The sequence below is a fragment of the Eublepharis macularius genome, chromosome 6, assembly GCF_028583425.1.
Source record: "Eublepharis macularius isolate TG4126 chromosome 6, MPM_Emac_v1.0, whole genome shotgun sequence".
NCBI lineage: Eukaryota > Metazoa > Chordata > Lepidosauria > Squamata > Eublepharidae > Eublepharis > Eublepharis macularius.
The window spans coordinates 111,629,567-111,648,278 of NC_072795.1; the positions used below are offsets into that span (position 1 = coordinate 111,629,567).

An 18,712-nucleotide genomic window follows, 5' to 3' on the forward strand; every position below is an offset into this window, starting at 1 on the left:
CTGTTAACTGCTCTTGACATTCTGTGCCTCTGTGATTAGTACTCATTTTTTTCTTTTAGTTAATTCACAAAGTCCTTTCACTGTAAACTGTAGTAGAGACCCCTACTTTGTGAGTGGGTGCCTGGTTTTGCTGCTGTCATGCCGGACAAGGGGAGGCATCATTTTACCATTGGATATCATTATTAATATCACAGTTAGAATGCCATGCTTTTGTTTACTAGACTGAGCAGCTCCTATACACAATTATTTGGAAGTAAGTTTCAATGAATTCAGTAGCATGTGCTTGCTAGCCAGTATTCTCAGGATTGCTGCATAAAGGTAAAATAGATGTGACGAAGATGATGGTTCTCTATGACAATTAAACTAGTGTAAGACCAATCTAAGTTTGTAAGACAGGTATATCCTCATTGTTCGTCTTTTTTTGGTTCTGCACCCTGCTGAAACCTTTTGGTTTAAGCTAACTGGAGAAAAGATTACACCTTCCCATGCAAACAGTCTGTAGCATTGCTGATAGCTTAACTTTGTACGTGCTTCTCAAGTTGTTTCCCATAACAGAAAAGGACTTTTGGATGTATGCTGTACATTGATTTATCCTGAATTCATACAAGGCTTGGAACCCAAATCTACTTTAGAATTAGAATTAGGGGAGGGACTCAGAAGGCTATAATGTCTTTGGGGAAACTGCTCTCTGTGGCCTGGAGATCCGTTGGAATTCCGGGAGATCTCCAGCCCCCACCTGGAGACTGGCAACCCTACTTAGAATACTTGAAAAGGAAAAAAAAAGGAAAGAGGAGAAATTGTGTAGGATCCGGCTAGTCCGCAGCGGCGGAATAAGATCTCGCTGAAGGCCCAACTACACATTAAAATATGTGTGAGTGTGCGTATGCTAACACACGTAGCACTGTCTTTTGTTATGCCGCCAAGAGGGCAGCGAGGGGCAAAAACTCAAAGGGCGCTTTCCCCATCACTGGGCGAAAAGGCTGACCAACTGACAACGGACAGGGGACCGCGGCTGCGGCAGAGGGCGCAGCGGCTGCCAGGCCGGGCCGAGAGGAGCTCTTCTGAGGCACTCGAGAGAAGGGCGCCTGGGCCTGTTTCCGGGCCGGCTTCGGCAGGGAGGTGTTTTGTTCCAATCTCAGCAGGGCCAGAGCCCGGGAGTGGGCGGTGAGGCTCCCGCCCGGCCTCCTCCTGGCCACTCACACGCGAGACCGAGCGAGCTGGCTCTCTAGGGGGCCGCCCCCTGCTTCCTCTCCTCCCGCCGCCAGAGCCAGCTTGCTGCACAGACGACTCAGGCGGCCGCCGACTCACTGAGGAGGGAAAGAGCCCCGTCTCTCACTGAGCCAGCGCTGGTTGGAGCTGCGCGACGCTGCGAAGAGTCATGGTGAGTGCCCTTAGCAGCCCCGCTTGGAGATGATTTAGGGGACCGGCGAAGGAGGGGAAGCGGCGGGGCGAGGATTCAGCGCCACCCCTTCCCCAAGTGGTTCTCCTTGTCTATTTTCCTCTCCCCCCCCTTGTAAATTCACTCAGCTTTTGCTCTCCTGCAAGCCATCTTGGGCTGCCCTGTGGTGTGGGCACAGTAATCCAGCGCTGAGGGAAATACAGCCGGGTGTCTCTGATCTTTCCCTCCTTTTTGTAAACAGCACCCCGAAGGAGGGAAAAGCATTACAACAAAGCAGAACAGCTTGGGGGGATGATGGGGCAAATGGGGGGGATAGTCGCTCTGCAGATCCAGTCAACGAGGACTCTGCTAGGTGTATCCAACGTTTCTGTTTACTGGTGGGTGGTTGAAGGAAGGCTCCGGGGTGCAACTGCCTCAGGCTCCTGTCCCTCTTGCCTCAGTTTTTGTGTCTCTCTTTCGGAGGTTGATTGTCTCCTTAAGGAGGGGCTGCCTTGCACTATCTAATGTCGTCTTCTCACTGGATTTTATTCCTCTCCCGTCTTCCCAGATGCGTTTAAGTTTGAGTCTTTCCCCTCCTCTTTTTTCTTCCTCCCTGGCCCTTTGTGTTTTGCTGCTCTGGTTCTCTGTATAACTTCTCTTTTCCTTCTGTGAACCCCCTTTTCTTGCCCAACGATAAAAAAGAGAAAGTAACTAGACAGAGGAAACGGTGAATGTCTCGATAGGGCATTCTGTGTATTGTAGGCAAAAGCCAGAGACTGTGACTGAAATGAGATGACCTCCTCCTCACCCATGATTTTACTCAACAAGGAAGCAAGAGGAAAGAAATGGGGTGGGAACTGTCCTGCTCAAAACATCCTTTCAAGCTTAATCTTTTAATATATCTCTTTAAGAGAGCTTCTGGGGAGAATCTTGGCTTAGCCCACAATAGATTGCATTTTAAAAGCTCTGCCAGTGATTACGTTGCAGAAATTGATTGGGCGTTTTTTCTGTCTGTCTTTGAGAAACTAAGGTCAGCTTCATTTTTGTTTGTTTTTCTTCTCACATACTGTTCTCAGGTCCTTAATTGCACAGAGAAATGTCTGTCTGTGTAGCATCACATAAGTATGTTCTTCAGCAGTTTATGTAGTTTTAGCTGTTCTAGAATGTTGTTGCAGAATTCACTGCCTGTGTGATGCTGCATAATAACATAGTGAAACATATTGTTGCTCTCTCTAATTATGTGAACTTTGGAACAGTTGACAAGGAGAAACCAAACTGATAATGAAGTAATAATTCCTGGGATTGGAGCTGCTTGGGAAAGTTGTGTCAGGATTGCAGAAACTGCCGAAGAGTGCACCTGTGTACTGTTTGTTCACATGTTTATTCAGGTGATCAACTGTGAATGAATAATAGTATGGAGAATAAACATTGGGCAGACTTACTGTGGGGAATGGTCCTAAGTTCCTGAGTATTTGTGCTCCCAGTCATGGCTTTGCTCCACCTGTTTTCTAGCACCACAGATATGTTAATTTGTCACATATGATGGTGACAATATCCGTATTGGAAACCTGCCAAATGTGGAACAGTCATCAGAGTTGTTTCAGATATGGCCTGAGTAGGGGCATGTGTATGAAATGAGCATTTCTTTGCTTTGTTGTGTACCTGGTCCCACTATCTAAATGCAGGCTGACTTTTTACTGCACAGGAAAGAGTGGTAGAGGGGAGGTGAGATACTGGAAAAATAAAAAAATTGTAGTTGTATGCTGACACTTGACTGTTCCTCAACTTTGCTCATCCATTGTAGAAACTAGGTATGAGCAGGCTTTTTTGGACTAAGTCTACCTGTGAAGGTGCTGCTATGCTGAGAAACACAAAGAGGGGAAGACAAAGGTGATGCTTGGGTGCAAGCCAAGCCCCAGTGGTGATGCCAGTACCTGTGAGGCTTACCTCAGATCCATTTGGTGGACGGGGCACGTCTATTATCTTGTCCCATGTAACTGGCTCCAGTAGTGCAACTTTCGGGGGCTCACTTTTGGGTGGAGAACTTGCCCTCTGTGTTGAGAAAAATGGACTGGTGTGCCACTTCTTTCAGTTACCTTCTCCTAGTATAAGCCCATTGTCATCATAATTAACCTTTTTTGAAACAGTTTCAGATTGTTTTTTCTTTAAGTGATATATCCCAATGTTCAGGATAAGCTAGCAATGTAAATGAGCCCTAAGTTTTAAGCATATAGGCATGAGTTCTGTTCTATTAATTTATGTACAACTACTAGTGGCTATGAAGTACACATGTGCATCAAATGATGTATCCATCCCAAATATTGTTATGATACTAGATGTGTATCATCTATATATACAGAAGCCTACTTTCATATTCTGGTTTACTAACTGGATCAGCCACAATTACAGTGTGTTCAGTAATTAGATAATGAACACTGCAGGCGGTAACTAGCTCACAAGATGTTTTTTAAAGTGGACATGCTATGCATTTTCCAGTGATATAAATAGGACTTGTTTCTAATAGCACAGTCCTAAGCAAATTGAAATCAATGGGCTTAGACTGGAGTAACTCTTTTTAGGATTGCATTGTAAGCTGTATTTTGAGGGAGTTCCCCGCACTACACAGACAATTGAAACATAAATGTCTGAGATTTCATTTGCAGTTCTTTTCATTCTTAGAATATGCTGATATATATGTACCAAACAACAAGGCAGATCCCGGTTCATATATGTACAGCAGATAAATATGTACAGCAGATCTTTTATATGGGTTATCAACTTTCAGGATGTCTTCTTTCAAATTCTGTAATTTGCTGTTAATTTGTATAATTTCCTAATCTATTCAGGCATGCATTTTAGGCTGAGTGGCACACACACCAACTATTTGGGCTTTGGTTTTTCTGTCTATATGCCATGTTGTTTTTCTTTTCATTTCTAATTATAGCTTTTTAACCCCAGACTCGACTAGTCTGGCTGGTATGACTGGAAGATGTTTCCTCAGTAAGTCAATAATACAGTAAGGTTGTTCAGGGTATGCTGACATGAAGCAAGACTATGGCTATGTATGAAACCTGTCTACTTAGCCACTAAATATTAAGCCTGTGTCTGGGCTGTACCACTTCAGAGTACATATGGGAAAGGGTTCTTCCTCCATGAAGAAAAAATTCTTAATATAAAGTTAACATATCAGGCTCAGGGAGGAGTGTTCTAGCACATTTTCTCTGACACTGTAGTTTTCTATGTATAGGATATTTTTTCTGGGGAGGGCTTCCCTTTGAAGAAGCCAAGCTGATTTTTCCTCAGCAAGCTTTGTTCCTCTGTGTGCCTAATAATTCTTTCTTTAATAACAACTTCTTCTAATTTGCCTGGAACAAATTAGTAGACCAGCAGTTTCACATTTGACTTCTTTAAGAACCCTCAGATGTATGCTATCAGGACATAGACACTTTTTGGTTTTTAATTTCCCCAGTAGGCTTAGAACTTCATTTGTCATCACCTCAGTTTGACTCAGTTCTTCTCACTTAATTTCTGGAAATAGTTGTTATGACCTGAGTACATAACCCATACTTTTCACAGTGAGCACAGATGCAAAAAAAAAAAAAATCACTTCTCTGCCATCTCCACATCTTCCTTCAGCAATCCTTTTATTCCTTGGTCATCCAAGGGGCCAGTTTCCTGTTCTGGAAATATTTAAAGAAATGCTTATTGTTTGTTTGAAACTTTTAGCAATATCCTCCTCAAATTCTGTTTTTGCTTGCATAAATATTAACTCACACTTCATTTTCTATACCCAGTGCTGCCTTCCATTTACTTCACTGGGACAGACCAGTCTTCTTGCTTTTCATAGCCCTTGGGTCATTAACCATGCTGGCATCCTTTTAGGCTTGGCAGTATCTTTCCTAACCTGGGGAATGCATTCAATCCAGGCTTCAATTGGAGTGGAGAGTGCCCTCAAGTCATAGTTAACTTTATGGTGACCCCTGGTGGAGTTTTCAAGACAAGAGACTAACAGAGGTGGTTTGCCATTGCCTGCCTCTGCAACCCTATTCTTCATTGGAGGTATCTCATCCAATTACTAACCAAGGCCGACTGCTTCGCTTCTGAGGTCTGATGAGATCAGGCTCACCTGGGATATCTAGGTTAGGCCGGCCTTCAAATAGTGTGGTATTAAATAGCTTCCAAGCGTCTTCTAGGGATTTGACTTTCTTGTGTTTCCCTTTCAACTTCCTTTTAACTGTTCCTCTCATTTTTATAAAGTTCCCTCTTTGGAAATTGAATGTTACTGTTTTGGACTTTAGGGGCAATTTTTCGTTGACATGAATGCTGAACTTAATAGCACTGTGGTCACTGTTACCAATTGATGCAACAAGTTCTCCCTCTGAGGCGGAGGACATCTTGGGTGATTCCCACCGTCCAATCGGGGAGGCAGGAAGTTATTAATCTTGCTTCCTCTTCCTCTAGTAGGTGGGGCCACCCTCAGATCTCCAGTTCTTTTCCTGCCTCAGGGGAGAGCAGTAGTATCTAGGCTAGCTTAGCTACCCTGTTTATCTATTGCCTTTACTTAGTCTCTTGTCTTTTGCTATACCTTTTCTCTTTAAGTCTTCCCTTCTACCCTATCCTCCTCTAACCTTTTAACCCTCTCACTGTCCCTTCAAGAGGAGTCCTGGTCTCCTCAGAAGAAAAGAATGTCCACAAGGGAGTCGTCAGACTCTGAAGAGTCCTTTATGGACAAAGTGGACAACAGCAACCTAGGAGCCATTCTGCCGACGGCGGGAGAAGGCTCAGCAGGACCAGACGCGCCGCGGAGGCTCGATCGGTCCCCGGAAGAAGGCACTTCCAGACAGGGAGGCCAGCCTTCAAGGAAGCGCCCCCGTCTGCCGAGCAAGACGTCAGAGGGGGCTGCAAGAAGAGCCAGGTCAACCGGAGGCGGCAGCAAAAGACGCGGCTCAGTTTCGGCGGGAAAAGCGGCCAGACGCGATTTCCCGCCAAAAAGCGGCTCCGTGCTTGCCAACCTCCCGGCGGGAGAAGTTGAGCAAAATAACGATTCCAGCCTACAGAACTGCTCCGGAGCCACTGCAGGAGAGCAAGTAAGTGAGGATTCAGAGTCTATTTCCCCCCAGATCCTGGCAGCCATCAGGGCAACCCTTAGAGAAGAACTATGGTCGCTCAGCCAGGGGCAGGCCTCGGGCCCTTCTTCCCCAGCAGCCACCCCGTTGCATCCCACTTGCCAAGACCCTACACCTCAGAGAGCTTCCTGGCCCACCAAGGCGGCCAGAAAGCAATCTTTCTGTCAGACCTCCACCAGCACCTCTCCATGGCTGGATGAGGATGGCCCTGCAAGTGAGGTATCGGAAGAAGGAGCGTTCCTGTCGGAGGAAGAACGTGAGTTTGACACCAACCTTCCCCAACAGTCTAACAGGCTTTTCCTGTTTGAGGACTATAGTTACCTACTAGCTAAAACTCTTTCTGCCCTCGACCTAAAGGGGGCAACAGAGGGGGAAGAGGAGGAGGAAGGGGCCTCCAAGGCTACCGACCGTAAGTCCAGACCTAAGGGAAATAAGGAATTTTTTCCTAGATCAGATGCCAAATCCGAGGTCTTCCCTTTCCCAGATTATTTTGAGCGTCAGCTCCGGGCAGAGTGGGCTACACCAGCAGCCTCAAAGCAAATGCCTAGCCTCATAAAGAAATTATATGTGCTACCTAACTTTGTGGACGAGTTCTTACAGGTCCCCATTATTGACGCTCCGGTGGCGGCTCTACAATCCCAGGGTCTCCTATCCGAGGACGGCCAAGGCACCATCCGAGACGGCCTCGACAAGAAAGGAGAAGCCGTCCTGAAGAGGGCCCATGAAGCTACAGCAATGGCCATTAAGGCCTCAGCCATTGCCTCAATGGTATCCAGAGCTTCAGTGGTGTGGATCAGAAGGCTGATCCAACTTCTACCTGTCAACGACAAACGTTTGCTGGACGGGGCCGACAGAGTCCTCAAGGCGTGCACCTTCGTGGCTGACGCAACTCTAGACAGCCTTTCTCTCTCTTCCAGGGCCATAGCATCATCTACAGTGGCCAGACGCCTGTTATGGCTGAGAGCATGGCAGGCCGACGTCCAGGCTAAGCTGATAGTCGCATCTTACCCCTTTCAGGGAACCAAGCTGTTCGGAGACCAGCTTGACAAGATCCTGGTGGAGACCAGAGATAAAAAGAAAGCACTTCCCAAGTCCCTAAAATATGCCCCAAGGAAGACATATTTCAACCAGCCTTTTCGCTCTCATCACACTCTGCCGAGAAGCAGACAAGACTACAAGCGACCATGGAACCCACCCAGGAATCAGGCCAGACGTTCCAACTTCACTCCACGTTTCAATCGTCCCCAAGGCTCTCGTGGGAACAGGCATGAGTCAGAGGACAAAGGGCAGAAGCCCTGACTGTCAAAGATCCTCAGTAGGGGGCAGGCTCCTCCTATTTCGTCAGGCCTGGATGGAATCAGAGGCAGACGCTTGGGCCTTAGAAATCGTCTCCTATGGTTACTCCATAGAATTCGCCTCCTTTCCACCAGAGCGTTTCGTTCCTTCTCCCACGAAGAGGGACCCACACAAGAGGGCCATAACCCTACAGGCTGTGCGTCATCTCTTACAGATAAGGGCCATCGAGCCGGTGCCACCACTCGAGAGGGGTCGCGGCGTCTATTCGGTATTCTTCACCGTGCCCAAGCGAAACGGAGACTGGCGGGCCATTCTCGATCTCAAATATGTCAACAGTCATATTCAACTGCGTCATTTCAGGATGGAGACTCTCAGGTCGATTGCCGAAGCCCTTCGCAAGGGAGAGTTCCTGACGTCTATAGATTTGACAGAGGCATATCTTCACGTTCCAATCTCCACATCACACAGAAAGTTTCTCAGGTTCTACATCCAGAAGGAGCACTTCCAATTCCGGGCACTCCCTTTCGGTCTGGCTACGGCACCCCGGGTCTTCACGAAGCTCCTGGTGGTTCCGATAGTCAAGCTGCGAGAGAGAGGCATTCACGTGCATCCATACCTCGACGATATCCTGCTGAGATCCGCCTCCAGACAGGATGCAATCAGGGACACGGAGTACACCCTACGCTTTCTCGAGAGCCACGGGTTCCTAATAAACCGCGAAAAGTGCTCCCTGCTCCCATCCCAACGGCTGGAGCACCTAGGCATGACCATAGACACCATCAAGGGCAGCTTCTTTCTCCCAGAAACCAAGAGGTCCAAGACCAAACAGCTGGCACAGCGGGTGATCACCCAACATGCATCCCCACTGATGGAGCTATCCAAGCTGATGGGACTCCTAGTGTCCAACTCAGAAGCCATATACTGGGGAAAGTTCCATACCAAGCCGCTCCAGATATTCCTGCGTCCCTTCCAGTGGCAGATCGGCCGGAAGGAGAACTTCAAGGTTCCTGTTCCCTTAGAGGTCAGAAACAGCCTGAGATGGTGGACCAGAGACCACAACCTCAGTCAGGGCAAGAGCTTCCTGTCACATCAGCGCACTCAAATATTCACAGATGCCAGCCTCAAGGGATGGGGGGGCATCCTTGGACGGCATACCCGCCCAAGGGGTTTGGTCGACACCGGAAAAGGACCTTCCGATCAACGTCCTGGAAATGCGCGCAGTCTACCTGGCCTTAGTACACTTCAGGGACAAGATTGCTCAGTCCCACATCCTGATACGAACAGACAACGTAGCGACCAAAACGTACCTGAACAAACAAGGGGGAACCAGATCGTCGCGCCTCCAGAAGGAGGCAATCAGGATCATGAAGTGGGCGGAACGCAACCTGGCATCCCTTCAAGCGGAGCACATCAGGGGCGTGCAGAACGTTCATGCCGACTGGTTGAGCAGGGAAGATCTACATCCAGGGGAGTGGTCCCTCAAGAAGGAAGTCTTCGGGATCTTAGTGGAGCATTTCGGCTATCCAGACATGGATCTCTTCGCGACGTCGCTGAACAGACAAGTCCAGAGGTTCTTCTCCAGGTACTTCCACCCCTCGGCGGAAGATATAGACGCCCTCACAGCCCCCTGGCCGGATGCCCTCCTGTACGCCTTCCCTCCTCTGCCGCTGCTCCCCCGACTGCTTCGGAGAATCACGGACTTGGGTGCCACAGTCATAGTGGTGGCACCCTGGTGGCCAAGGAGACCGTGGTTCTCAGCCCTTCAACAGCTATCGACCGATCCACCCTTGCACCTGCCAGTAGTACCAGACCTGTTACAGCAGGGCCCGATATGGCACCCTCATCCAGAGTGGTGGGCCCTAACCGGATGGAAGCTGAACGGAGCTGCTTCCTAGGCCTGGGCCTCCCACATCAGGTAGTTGACACACTGATGGCTTCTAGAAAGAAATCCACCTCACGAATCTACAACTACACGTGGAAGGCTTTCCACAGATGGTGTCGGCGCAAGAATAAGCAAGGAGCGGAGTTATCATTGCACTCTGTGCTAGGATTCCTCCAAGATGGCCTCGACAGCGGCTTGAGCGCAGCAACGCTGAGGAGACAGGTCGCGGCCATCGGTTCTATATGGATGGACGAGAAGGGCGCTCCTCTATCCTCTCTCCCATTAATTCGGAGATTTCTCAGAGGAGCCACACTGCTGAAACCCCCAGTGGTTCACCGTTTTCCCACATGGAGGCTTAACGTGGTCCTCTCGGCACTGACCAAGCCTCCTTTTGAACCCCTCCGAGACATCCCTATCAGATGGCTGAAACTCAAAGCGATATTTCTAGTGGCAATTACATCTGCTCGCAGAATATCGGAGCTGGGTGCTCTATCTGTTCGCCCCGATCTGTGCATCTTCCACAGAGATAAAGTAGTACTGCGCACGGATCCGACTTTCCTTCCTAAAGCGTATTCCATCTTCCACCGATCCCAGGAGATCAGTCTGCCATCCTTCGCTCCTAACCCTCGTCACCCAAAGGAACAGGAATGGCATACCTTAGACGTCCGAAGAGTACTCAAAGCGTATCTGGTCCGAACAGAGGACTTCAGGCAAACGGACTCGCTGTTCATCAATGTCTCCCGTCCCAGGAAGGGACAGCGCATGTCTCCCGCAGCGATTGCCTACAGCATCAAGTCATGCATAAAGGAATCCTACAAGGCCCTCGGTCTCATCGCACCACAGGGCATCACGGCACATTCCACGAGGAGTGCGGCTACCAATGCAGCCCTGAGAAAGCACGCATCGGTGGAAGAAATCTGCAAGGCCGCCGCATGGTCCTCTCTATCTTCCTTCATCCGACACTATCGCTTACACTCAAGCGCTTCGGCTGACGCAGCGTTTGGGCGGAGAGTGCTTCAACATGTGCTACCAGACGAAGAGGCATTCCCACCCGATGCCTAAAGTACTGCTTTGGGAGCACCCAAGATGTCCTCCGCCTCAGAGGGAGAACGGCCCCTTGGTTACTCACCGTGAAGGGTCCTTCTCCTCTGAGGACAGGAGGACATCTTGCCCTCCCATTGCTCTTCGTCCCACGCTGCCAGCCATGTTCTTTCTAATCCTTTTCTACTCATGTAGTATTGCTTCCACACCCCCGCCTTACCTGTTGCGAGAGGTGTGTTTTGTCTACCTACGTATGCTGTTCTCTATGTATGTTTACACGTTGCATGCTAATTTCCTGCTTTGAGTTCTATTTCCCTAGTTTATTATACCTTTTACATAAGAGAGGTACTGATACTGCTGAGGGGAGTCACCCGAACTGGAGATCTGAGGGTGGCCCCACCTACTAGAGGAAGAGGAAGCAAGATTAATAACTTCCTGCCTCCCCGATTGGACGGTGGGAATCACCCAAGATGTCCTCCTGTCCTCAGAGGAGAAGGACCCTTCACGGTGAGTAACCAAGGGGCCGTTCTAAACCTCTCACCAGTTCTTGAGCCCCACTCATAAGCAAGTCAAAGATCACTATCATTCTGGTTGGATCTGTGACCAGCTGTTCCAGTGCAGTCATTTATGATGTCTACTAACCTCATTTCTACAGCATGCATTCCCCCCCTCCCCAGTACAGGGAACTGTTGGAAGTGCGTTTGATACTAATGAGGGCTGGGGTGCTGTGAAAGTAGATGAAGATGTAGGTTTATATAGGATCATCTATGCTGTATTGTCATTTTGGTCGGGATCAAAACCTTGTATATAGTTAAATTGTGGACTGGGAAAGCATCCTGTGATGTAGAAAAGTTGGGCAGAATGCCCAAAAGAAAAGTGGTTAAAGGAAGGTGTTCCAAAAAGACAATCAACTGAAAAAGCAAAACCTAAAGTAAGTCTATGTCAAAAAGGCAGCTTGAGGAAAATGAAAAGAGGAATGGAACTGGGGCAAGAAGGAGCTAAAAGACAGGGGGCTCTGAAGAAACTTCACAGCTTTTTAGATGAGAAAGAAGTATAGTCTGTGGGGGAAGGGGAAGAGAGAGGAGTGCTAGCGAGATTAGTCAAGGGACAGGGTGGCTAAAGGAAGTAGGACCAGGAGGGAGGAGTTGAAGTAAGAAGTTAATTAAGAGCCATGCTGGATCAGACCATCTAGTCCGGCATCTGATTTCATACAGGGAATGAGGCCAGGCCTTCCCCTGATGCTGCCTTCTAGCTCTGGTATTAAAAGGTTTGCTGCTTCTGTGAGTGGAGGTTCCCTTTAATCCCTGGTGCTAGTAAGTACCAATGATTAACCCATCCTCTATGAATCTGGCTAACCCCTTTTTAAAGCTGTCTGTGCTCATGGACCCATATAACACCAGTTCTGCACCAGCTGCATGGAGTTCTGGATTAGGTTCAAGGTTTTGGTCTTAACCTATAAAGCCCTTAGCGGACTGGGACCAGCATATCTACGGGACCATCTCTTACCATATGTTCCCTGGAGGGCACTCTTTTCAGTCGATAAGCAGCTGCTGGTGGTCCCTGGTCCCAAGGATGCTCACCTGGCCTCGACCAGGGCCTTTTCCCAACCTGGTGGAACTCTGTCCACTGAAGCAAGGGCCCAGCAGGAGCCAGTTTGGTGTAGTGGCTAAGACTCTAATCGAGAGAGCTGGGTCTGATTCCCCGTGCCTCTGCTTGAAGCCAGCTGGGTGACCTTTGGTCAGTAACAGCTCTTTCAGAGCTTTCTCAGCCCCACTCACCTCACAGAGTGATTGTTGTGAGGATAATAAAACACTTTGTGAACCACTCTGGAGTGGGAGTTAAGTTGTCCTGAAGGGCAGTATATAAATCTAATGTTGTTGTTATTATTGTTATTACTATCAGCCGGGCCTGCAAAATAGAGATGTTCTGCCGGGCATATGGCTGAGGCTGAGGTATGGGCAGGCTTCTTGGCTGGTCTCCTGTTGGAGGGTATCGAAAAAACCCCTCACCTTGCTTTTCCAATGAATTTTCTGCCAATTCCCACCTCATGGAATGCGTTTAGTTGGGGTGGGGGTTGCTGCCTGAATGTATAGTGATATTGTATTTTATGATTTTAATGCTCTTTTATGGTAATTTTTTTATTTATGCTGTAATCCGCTTTGAGGGAGAGTAGTTAATAAATCCAATTGATGATGATGATGATCACATCCAGTGGCCATCATCACATCCAGTGGCCATGAATTCCACAGTTTAATTACTCACTGAATAAACATATATTTCCTTTTGACTGCCTGGAACCTATTTCTCAACAACTTCATCGAATGCCCCTGAGTTCTAGTATTATGGGACAGGGGGGAAATCTCTGAAGTGATGGAACAGGTAGGGATGAAGACACAGAGTTGAAGGGGGGGAGGAGCCAAGGAGGAAGTGGATAAGGGAAAATGATACAGAGAGACTATGAGCTTTTGTCAGGAAGAAAAACAGATAAGGGAGTGTTGGCTTGCTTAGTCCAAAGCCTAGTCCCGGCCTGGGAAATCCTGCCAGCTATGGTTTGTACTGCCAGGTCAGCATTGTTAACTGACCTAAGGTTGTAAGCAGGGTCAAGAAGCAGTGGATGGTGGTCGGGCCAAATGCCTCTTGAATTAACCAGCCAGTTCTTTATCTCTGGTATCCTTGTTGAGCAGTCTCTTCCCTTCAGTAGCAGAATGCATAACTCTTTACAGTTGTATTTGTGAAATGGTCACTAGGGATATGCACCTGAAAAAGATTCGGGGGGAAAACAATCCTGAAGCCGCTTCGGGATTCAGGTATTTAAACCGCTTTGATGTGCTCCATAAAGATTTGGGGTTTTTTACCTGATGAGAGGGGGGAGGAGGGGGTTGTAGTGAACAACCCCCTCCTCCTCCCTCCCACCGGGTGAAAAAAGTTGGCAGGAAGCTTGAAAGCAGCACTTTTCTTGCCGTTTGCAAATGGAAAGAAAAGTGCTGCGGCTGCTGCCGCTCTATCCAAAGCTTTCTGAAGTGTTACGAAGTGCTTGGAAAGTGTAGCTTCGATATTTCCAAATGTTAAAAGTATTCTGTGTTAGTTTTATGTTCCTATAGCAACAAAAATTTGAGCTGAAATGCTCGATCGGGGGGATCATGTAGTTTAAATATTCAAAGCTTTATGTGGAAATTTTGTATTGGAATGATACTTGTAAAGACTTAGGCAATATAGCAAGTTCTTCACTTTATATAGTTTAAATTTAGTAACAAAATGAAGGCACTGAAAACTCTTAAACTAGTTTTAGCACACCCAAAGAATTATGTGTGATATGTTGAACATAGTTGTCCACTCAGGTTTGATAACTGCATACATTTCAATTTTCCTTCAAATTTCTTGGTTTCCAGAAATCACTGGGGAAATGTTTTTTTCCCTCATGGCATCAAAATTTTGACAATGTTTTCATTCCTATTCAGAATGGGATCAAATTGGACTGGTTAAATGTGGAAAGCTTTATCTTTGAAAGACTTCAGGCTATTAGGATTGAAACTCCAAATACATTCTAATTATTGATTATTATGTTTGGGACAAGGAAGGGGAACATAGCACTGCATGCTACGTAAAAAAAAAATGAAACTTGGGATGCTGAAGAAAAGCAGCAAGTTTCATTTTTTTTTTTACAGTGGGCATGCAGTGATCCAGCTCCCTTTTGCCAAAGTACTGCAAAGTACTGCAACTTCCATATGTACAAATGAAGCCTAGGGGCCTGTTGCCTATGTCTCTGTGCTGCAGTGCAGATCTTGGAAATCGGTGGAGTCAAGCATGCATTACGTAGTGGGTGTTGAGGTGGATTACCCAGAGTAATGCAATGGGATAATGTTCTTTCACTCCTCAAGATGTAATACAATCACATTGTGTTCCAGTTCCATTTCTTGTAATGGAGATCAGGTAGCAAGATATAAAAGATCCAGCTTGGTTTGTTGTAAACCTGCCCAGTATATCTTTCTTGTAACTCCCAAATACTTTCCAACTGAACATAGTGACTCTCATTTAACTGAGTAAGAAAGACTGTAAATAGGAAAGGCTGATACAGTACCTGATTCCCATGGTATTACGTGTATGATGGCAGAACTAGACTGCCAGCACTATGAAGTAGGAAAACACTGAGATTTATTTATTAGGATATTTCTTTACCTTTTTCCACAGTGGGGAGCCAAAGCATCTTACCAAAAGTACTGATACAACTGAAATGAGCAAAATACAATTTAAATAAACAGGAAAAAGTTACACTAAACATCCTGTACTGGGTTGGGATTTATTGGCCAGTGGTAGAGCTAGCTCAGAGGGAAACTACATGAGACACCCGACACGTGTTCTTCACATGTCAGCTTCCCACAAGTTTCCGCTGGAAGTATAGTGAGAAAGAATGGCCCCTCGAAGCGATTCTCTGCCAGGGAGAAGACAGAGAGAATCCTTCCCACCACTCGAGGACCATGTTGAGGAGGTCAGCCCAGCAGCCAGCCCCCCGCATGCCCGCTTTGCCATTGGTGTCCAGCACTTCCTCCCCCTCCTGGCAGTGGTGTTCAGCACTTCCTCCTTCTCCCATCCCAGCCAGGAGTGCTTGCAGCAGCCCCAGTCACCAGCTCCCACACAGGGACCAAGCAAACGCTGCACATGCACTGCTGCCTCCCTAGGATGTGTAATGAGACAGTTGCCCGTGTCTAAAACCAAGTTTCAACTTGCCAGGAGAAAGATGGATCTCTCTCCGGGGAAGCCGAAAGCAGTTAGTCTTTAGACCTGTCAAACAGATAAGTTCTTTGAACCAGCTGTTTATCAGTACATTTATTTATATAGGGTTCAATATTGCTTTGCAACTCCCCATCAAACACACAGACACCAATCTAGAGTTTATTTCACTTTATTGAAAGTACACCCTAGTTTTTTAATGAAGCAAGTAATCAAAATATAAATGGCTATTAATATGAATCCTATAACAACAGAACATAGAAAGGCAATAAGAAATAAGTTCACTAACATTTCTCAATAAATCCTAAGTTTAACATTGCTCAAAGTTTCTATGAAATACATAGGTAGAAATAGTTTCTCACCTAAATTCTCCCAAGAGATCTCTTCCATCAGTACCCTGCTTATTCTTTCTGTGTTTGCAATTATATACCTAATCATATGCAAATATTTAGGGTCTATTCACATGATAGCACAAACAAATATTGATTGGTTTGACACTTCACTGAATATTCATAATTTCATAGTACAGCCTTCCAATTAGTTAAAAAATTATGTCATAGTCAGAACTGCAAAAGAAAACTATAAATCTCTGACAAGTGTCAAGAAAAGTTAAGTTGGGCGATCATCATTGGTTGAATCTCTGATAGAGGAACATCAATCTCGGTAGAGTCCACTATTTTAATTAATTGTCAAAGGATAAAAGCACACCTGCTGAATTACCTTACACATAGAAAAATACACTGAAAGTTCATGTAAAGTTTAAAAGTTCATCTAGAGAGTATAGAAGCTAGGCCTAGTATTGTTCAGTATTGATTATTGGCATATGATTTTAATCTATATTGGCATAACAGATGGAGGGCTGGAACATAGTCTGCTTGGCTCCCTCTGGCCACCACTGGTACAGTCGGCTTCTTATGGCTGCCACCGCTGTGCTCCCTTCTTGCAGAGCGCAGAGTACATGTAGGGGAGCAAGGAGAGTTTTTAAATCATATAAGAGATCACAATTTGAGGGCTTCCATTTAACCTATGAAGGACTGGTCATTAGCTGGCCAGTTATCTTCCCTCAGTTCCCCTCCCTTGTTGAAAAAGCTTCTGGTCATACCAGGACTTAAGTATTTTCAACAAGAAGGAAACACAAACTCAGCCTAGATCTTAAACAGCCGACAATCATTTCCCCACAATTCTCCTCCCTTGCATAATGATACAAGGTAGTGTGGTAAGTTCTGCTAGCCTTATGAAGGGGGAAGGAAGCATGGCTTCTGTTTTTAGTTGTACCTTCTTGTTTTCCATAACAGCCACTTTGCCTCATTTGGACTACCATTTAAATTAACGGGTTGAATTTCAGAGAAATGTTTGACTGGGATTATAACTTGCTTAGTGAAGAAATGTGAGGCATTGCAATAGATAGTGATGAAAACTGCAGTGTTAATACTTCCACAAATAAAAAAACCAGTTACGTTTATGGACTAAATAGCTTTTTCTGGAAGTTGTATTTAATTTGCATTAGGATCTCATTCCTAGTTTTGGTACTTGCTTCTTGAATAAAATAGATCACAGTAACCAGTGTGGTGTAGTGGTTAAAAGTGTCAGACTAGGACCTGGGAGAACCAAGTTCAAATCCCCACTCTGCCATGGAAGCTCACTGGGTGACCTTTGGCCAGTCATATACACTCTGATCAGCCTACCTCACTAACATGTTTTGTGCATGGTCACTTTAAACCGGCCTTTCCGAGTGTTCACTCTGATTGACATGGACTTGGCACGGCTCTCCTGCATTCTGCACCATCAGAAGCAGCTTTGATTCGGTGTCTTGTTTTGAAAGAGATTAAATATTTTTCCAGCCTAACCAACACGCTTAGAATTCAAACCTAACAATTATTAGTAATAACACTGCTTATTTCTTAATATTACAGATTATTATAACCTTTAAGAGCCTGAGGATAAAATGCTATTAAAAATTCTAATTTGCTTCTATTCCAAATTTTCATTACCTTTACTTATATTTAACATACCTATAGTGATATTAACCTTTATCAGTGTTTCAATATTAGTAAGTCTGTTATCTTTATATAACTACACAATTTACAATCAGATTATCAAGCATATCTCAGTACAATCATTTTCAAAGCCACAGGGCTATCACACTGCAGCATTTCAACTTAAACGTCAGAAAAAAAAAGCTAGAAGATTGTAGTCATTAATGCAACAAGCTTGTCTGAGTTGGGTCTGCTTAAGCATATTAATCTGGTGATTAACGTTGTAGCGTACTGTGCTTTCGTTAAACAAAAAAATGGTGGAAAAAGGTTTTGGGAGCTGAGGAGGGTGGGTGTGGTTACCCTTGGATAGACCAATCAGCTCCTGTGAAAGGAAGTGGGGCGGGGGGGGGGGAGAGAAGCAGAATGGGAGTATTGATTCTGCGCAGACAGAATGCATGCTAGCAGTGGGTGGGCAGCAGCTTCAAAAAAAAATTGCAGAATGTGTGCGGGGGGAAAAAACCGGGGAAAACACAGACAAAACCCGTTTCTGCTTTCCATGACTCCCTTGCAGGTGCAGAGGTCAGGAGAGCATGGGACGCAGAATAGATTCTGAAATGCTGTAAAGCGACCATGCATAAAATACCAGAGTTGTTAAGAGGATAAAATGGAAGAAAGACGTATGTAAACCTCTTTGGATCCCCACTGGGGAGAAAGGCGGCAGGGTATAAATGGAATAAGTAAATAAATAATATTGTAGGATTAGCTACATTTTGGTACCTTGTGATGGAACACAGAGCATCACAGTTGCAGAAACTATTTGTTCTGCTCTAGTCATGTTAGTTTGGTTGTGTCTTGCTGTTGTGCCTAATACTAATAATGGTGCTTAATATTTTCTCTGAAGAAGGTAGTTCTTTACTCATTAAATGATTTTTCATTGTTTAGAAAGCACCAACCAAGTATCATCATGGCGGAGCATATAATGAAATGAGCTATCAGAATAATCCATATAGAGTTAAACCAGGTGCAGCATAAGCGCAGGTCCAACCAACTCGGCTACAAGATGTGGGGCAAGTTTCACTTGATTCAGTTCATGCTCTTGGTTCAGCTTATCACATAGCATGTCCCTTGACCCTCAACCCTTCGCCTTCTTTCATTAAATCTAGCAGGAACAAGAACAAGCTAGGAGAAAGGACCTTTTTTTTCAGTACAAGCCAAGTGACAGCATCAGTTCTAGAAATCTGGAGCTAGAAAATGGCATGACCACTCTTCTGTATCCCTTAATTAT

At 45.9% G+C, this 18,712-nt stretch overlaps 1 protein-coding gene across 1 annotated transcript in view; it reads left to right on the top strand.

Annotated features, from left to right (window-relative positions):
* The first annotated feature begins 1,253 nt into the window (after nucleotides 1–1,253).
* Nucleotides 1,254–18,712, top strand: part of SGPL1 (sphingosine-1-phosphate lyase 1) — a 69,446-nt gene continuing 51,987 nt past the window's right edge. The window contains exon 1 of the mRNA XM_054982361.1: nucleotides 1,254–1,381. Within this exon, the coding sequence (XP_054838336.1) occupies nucleotides 1,379–1,381 (3 nt within the window). The 5' untranslated portion in view covers nucleotides 1,254–1,378. The remainder of the gene's footprint in view (nucleotides 1,382–18,712) is intronic.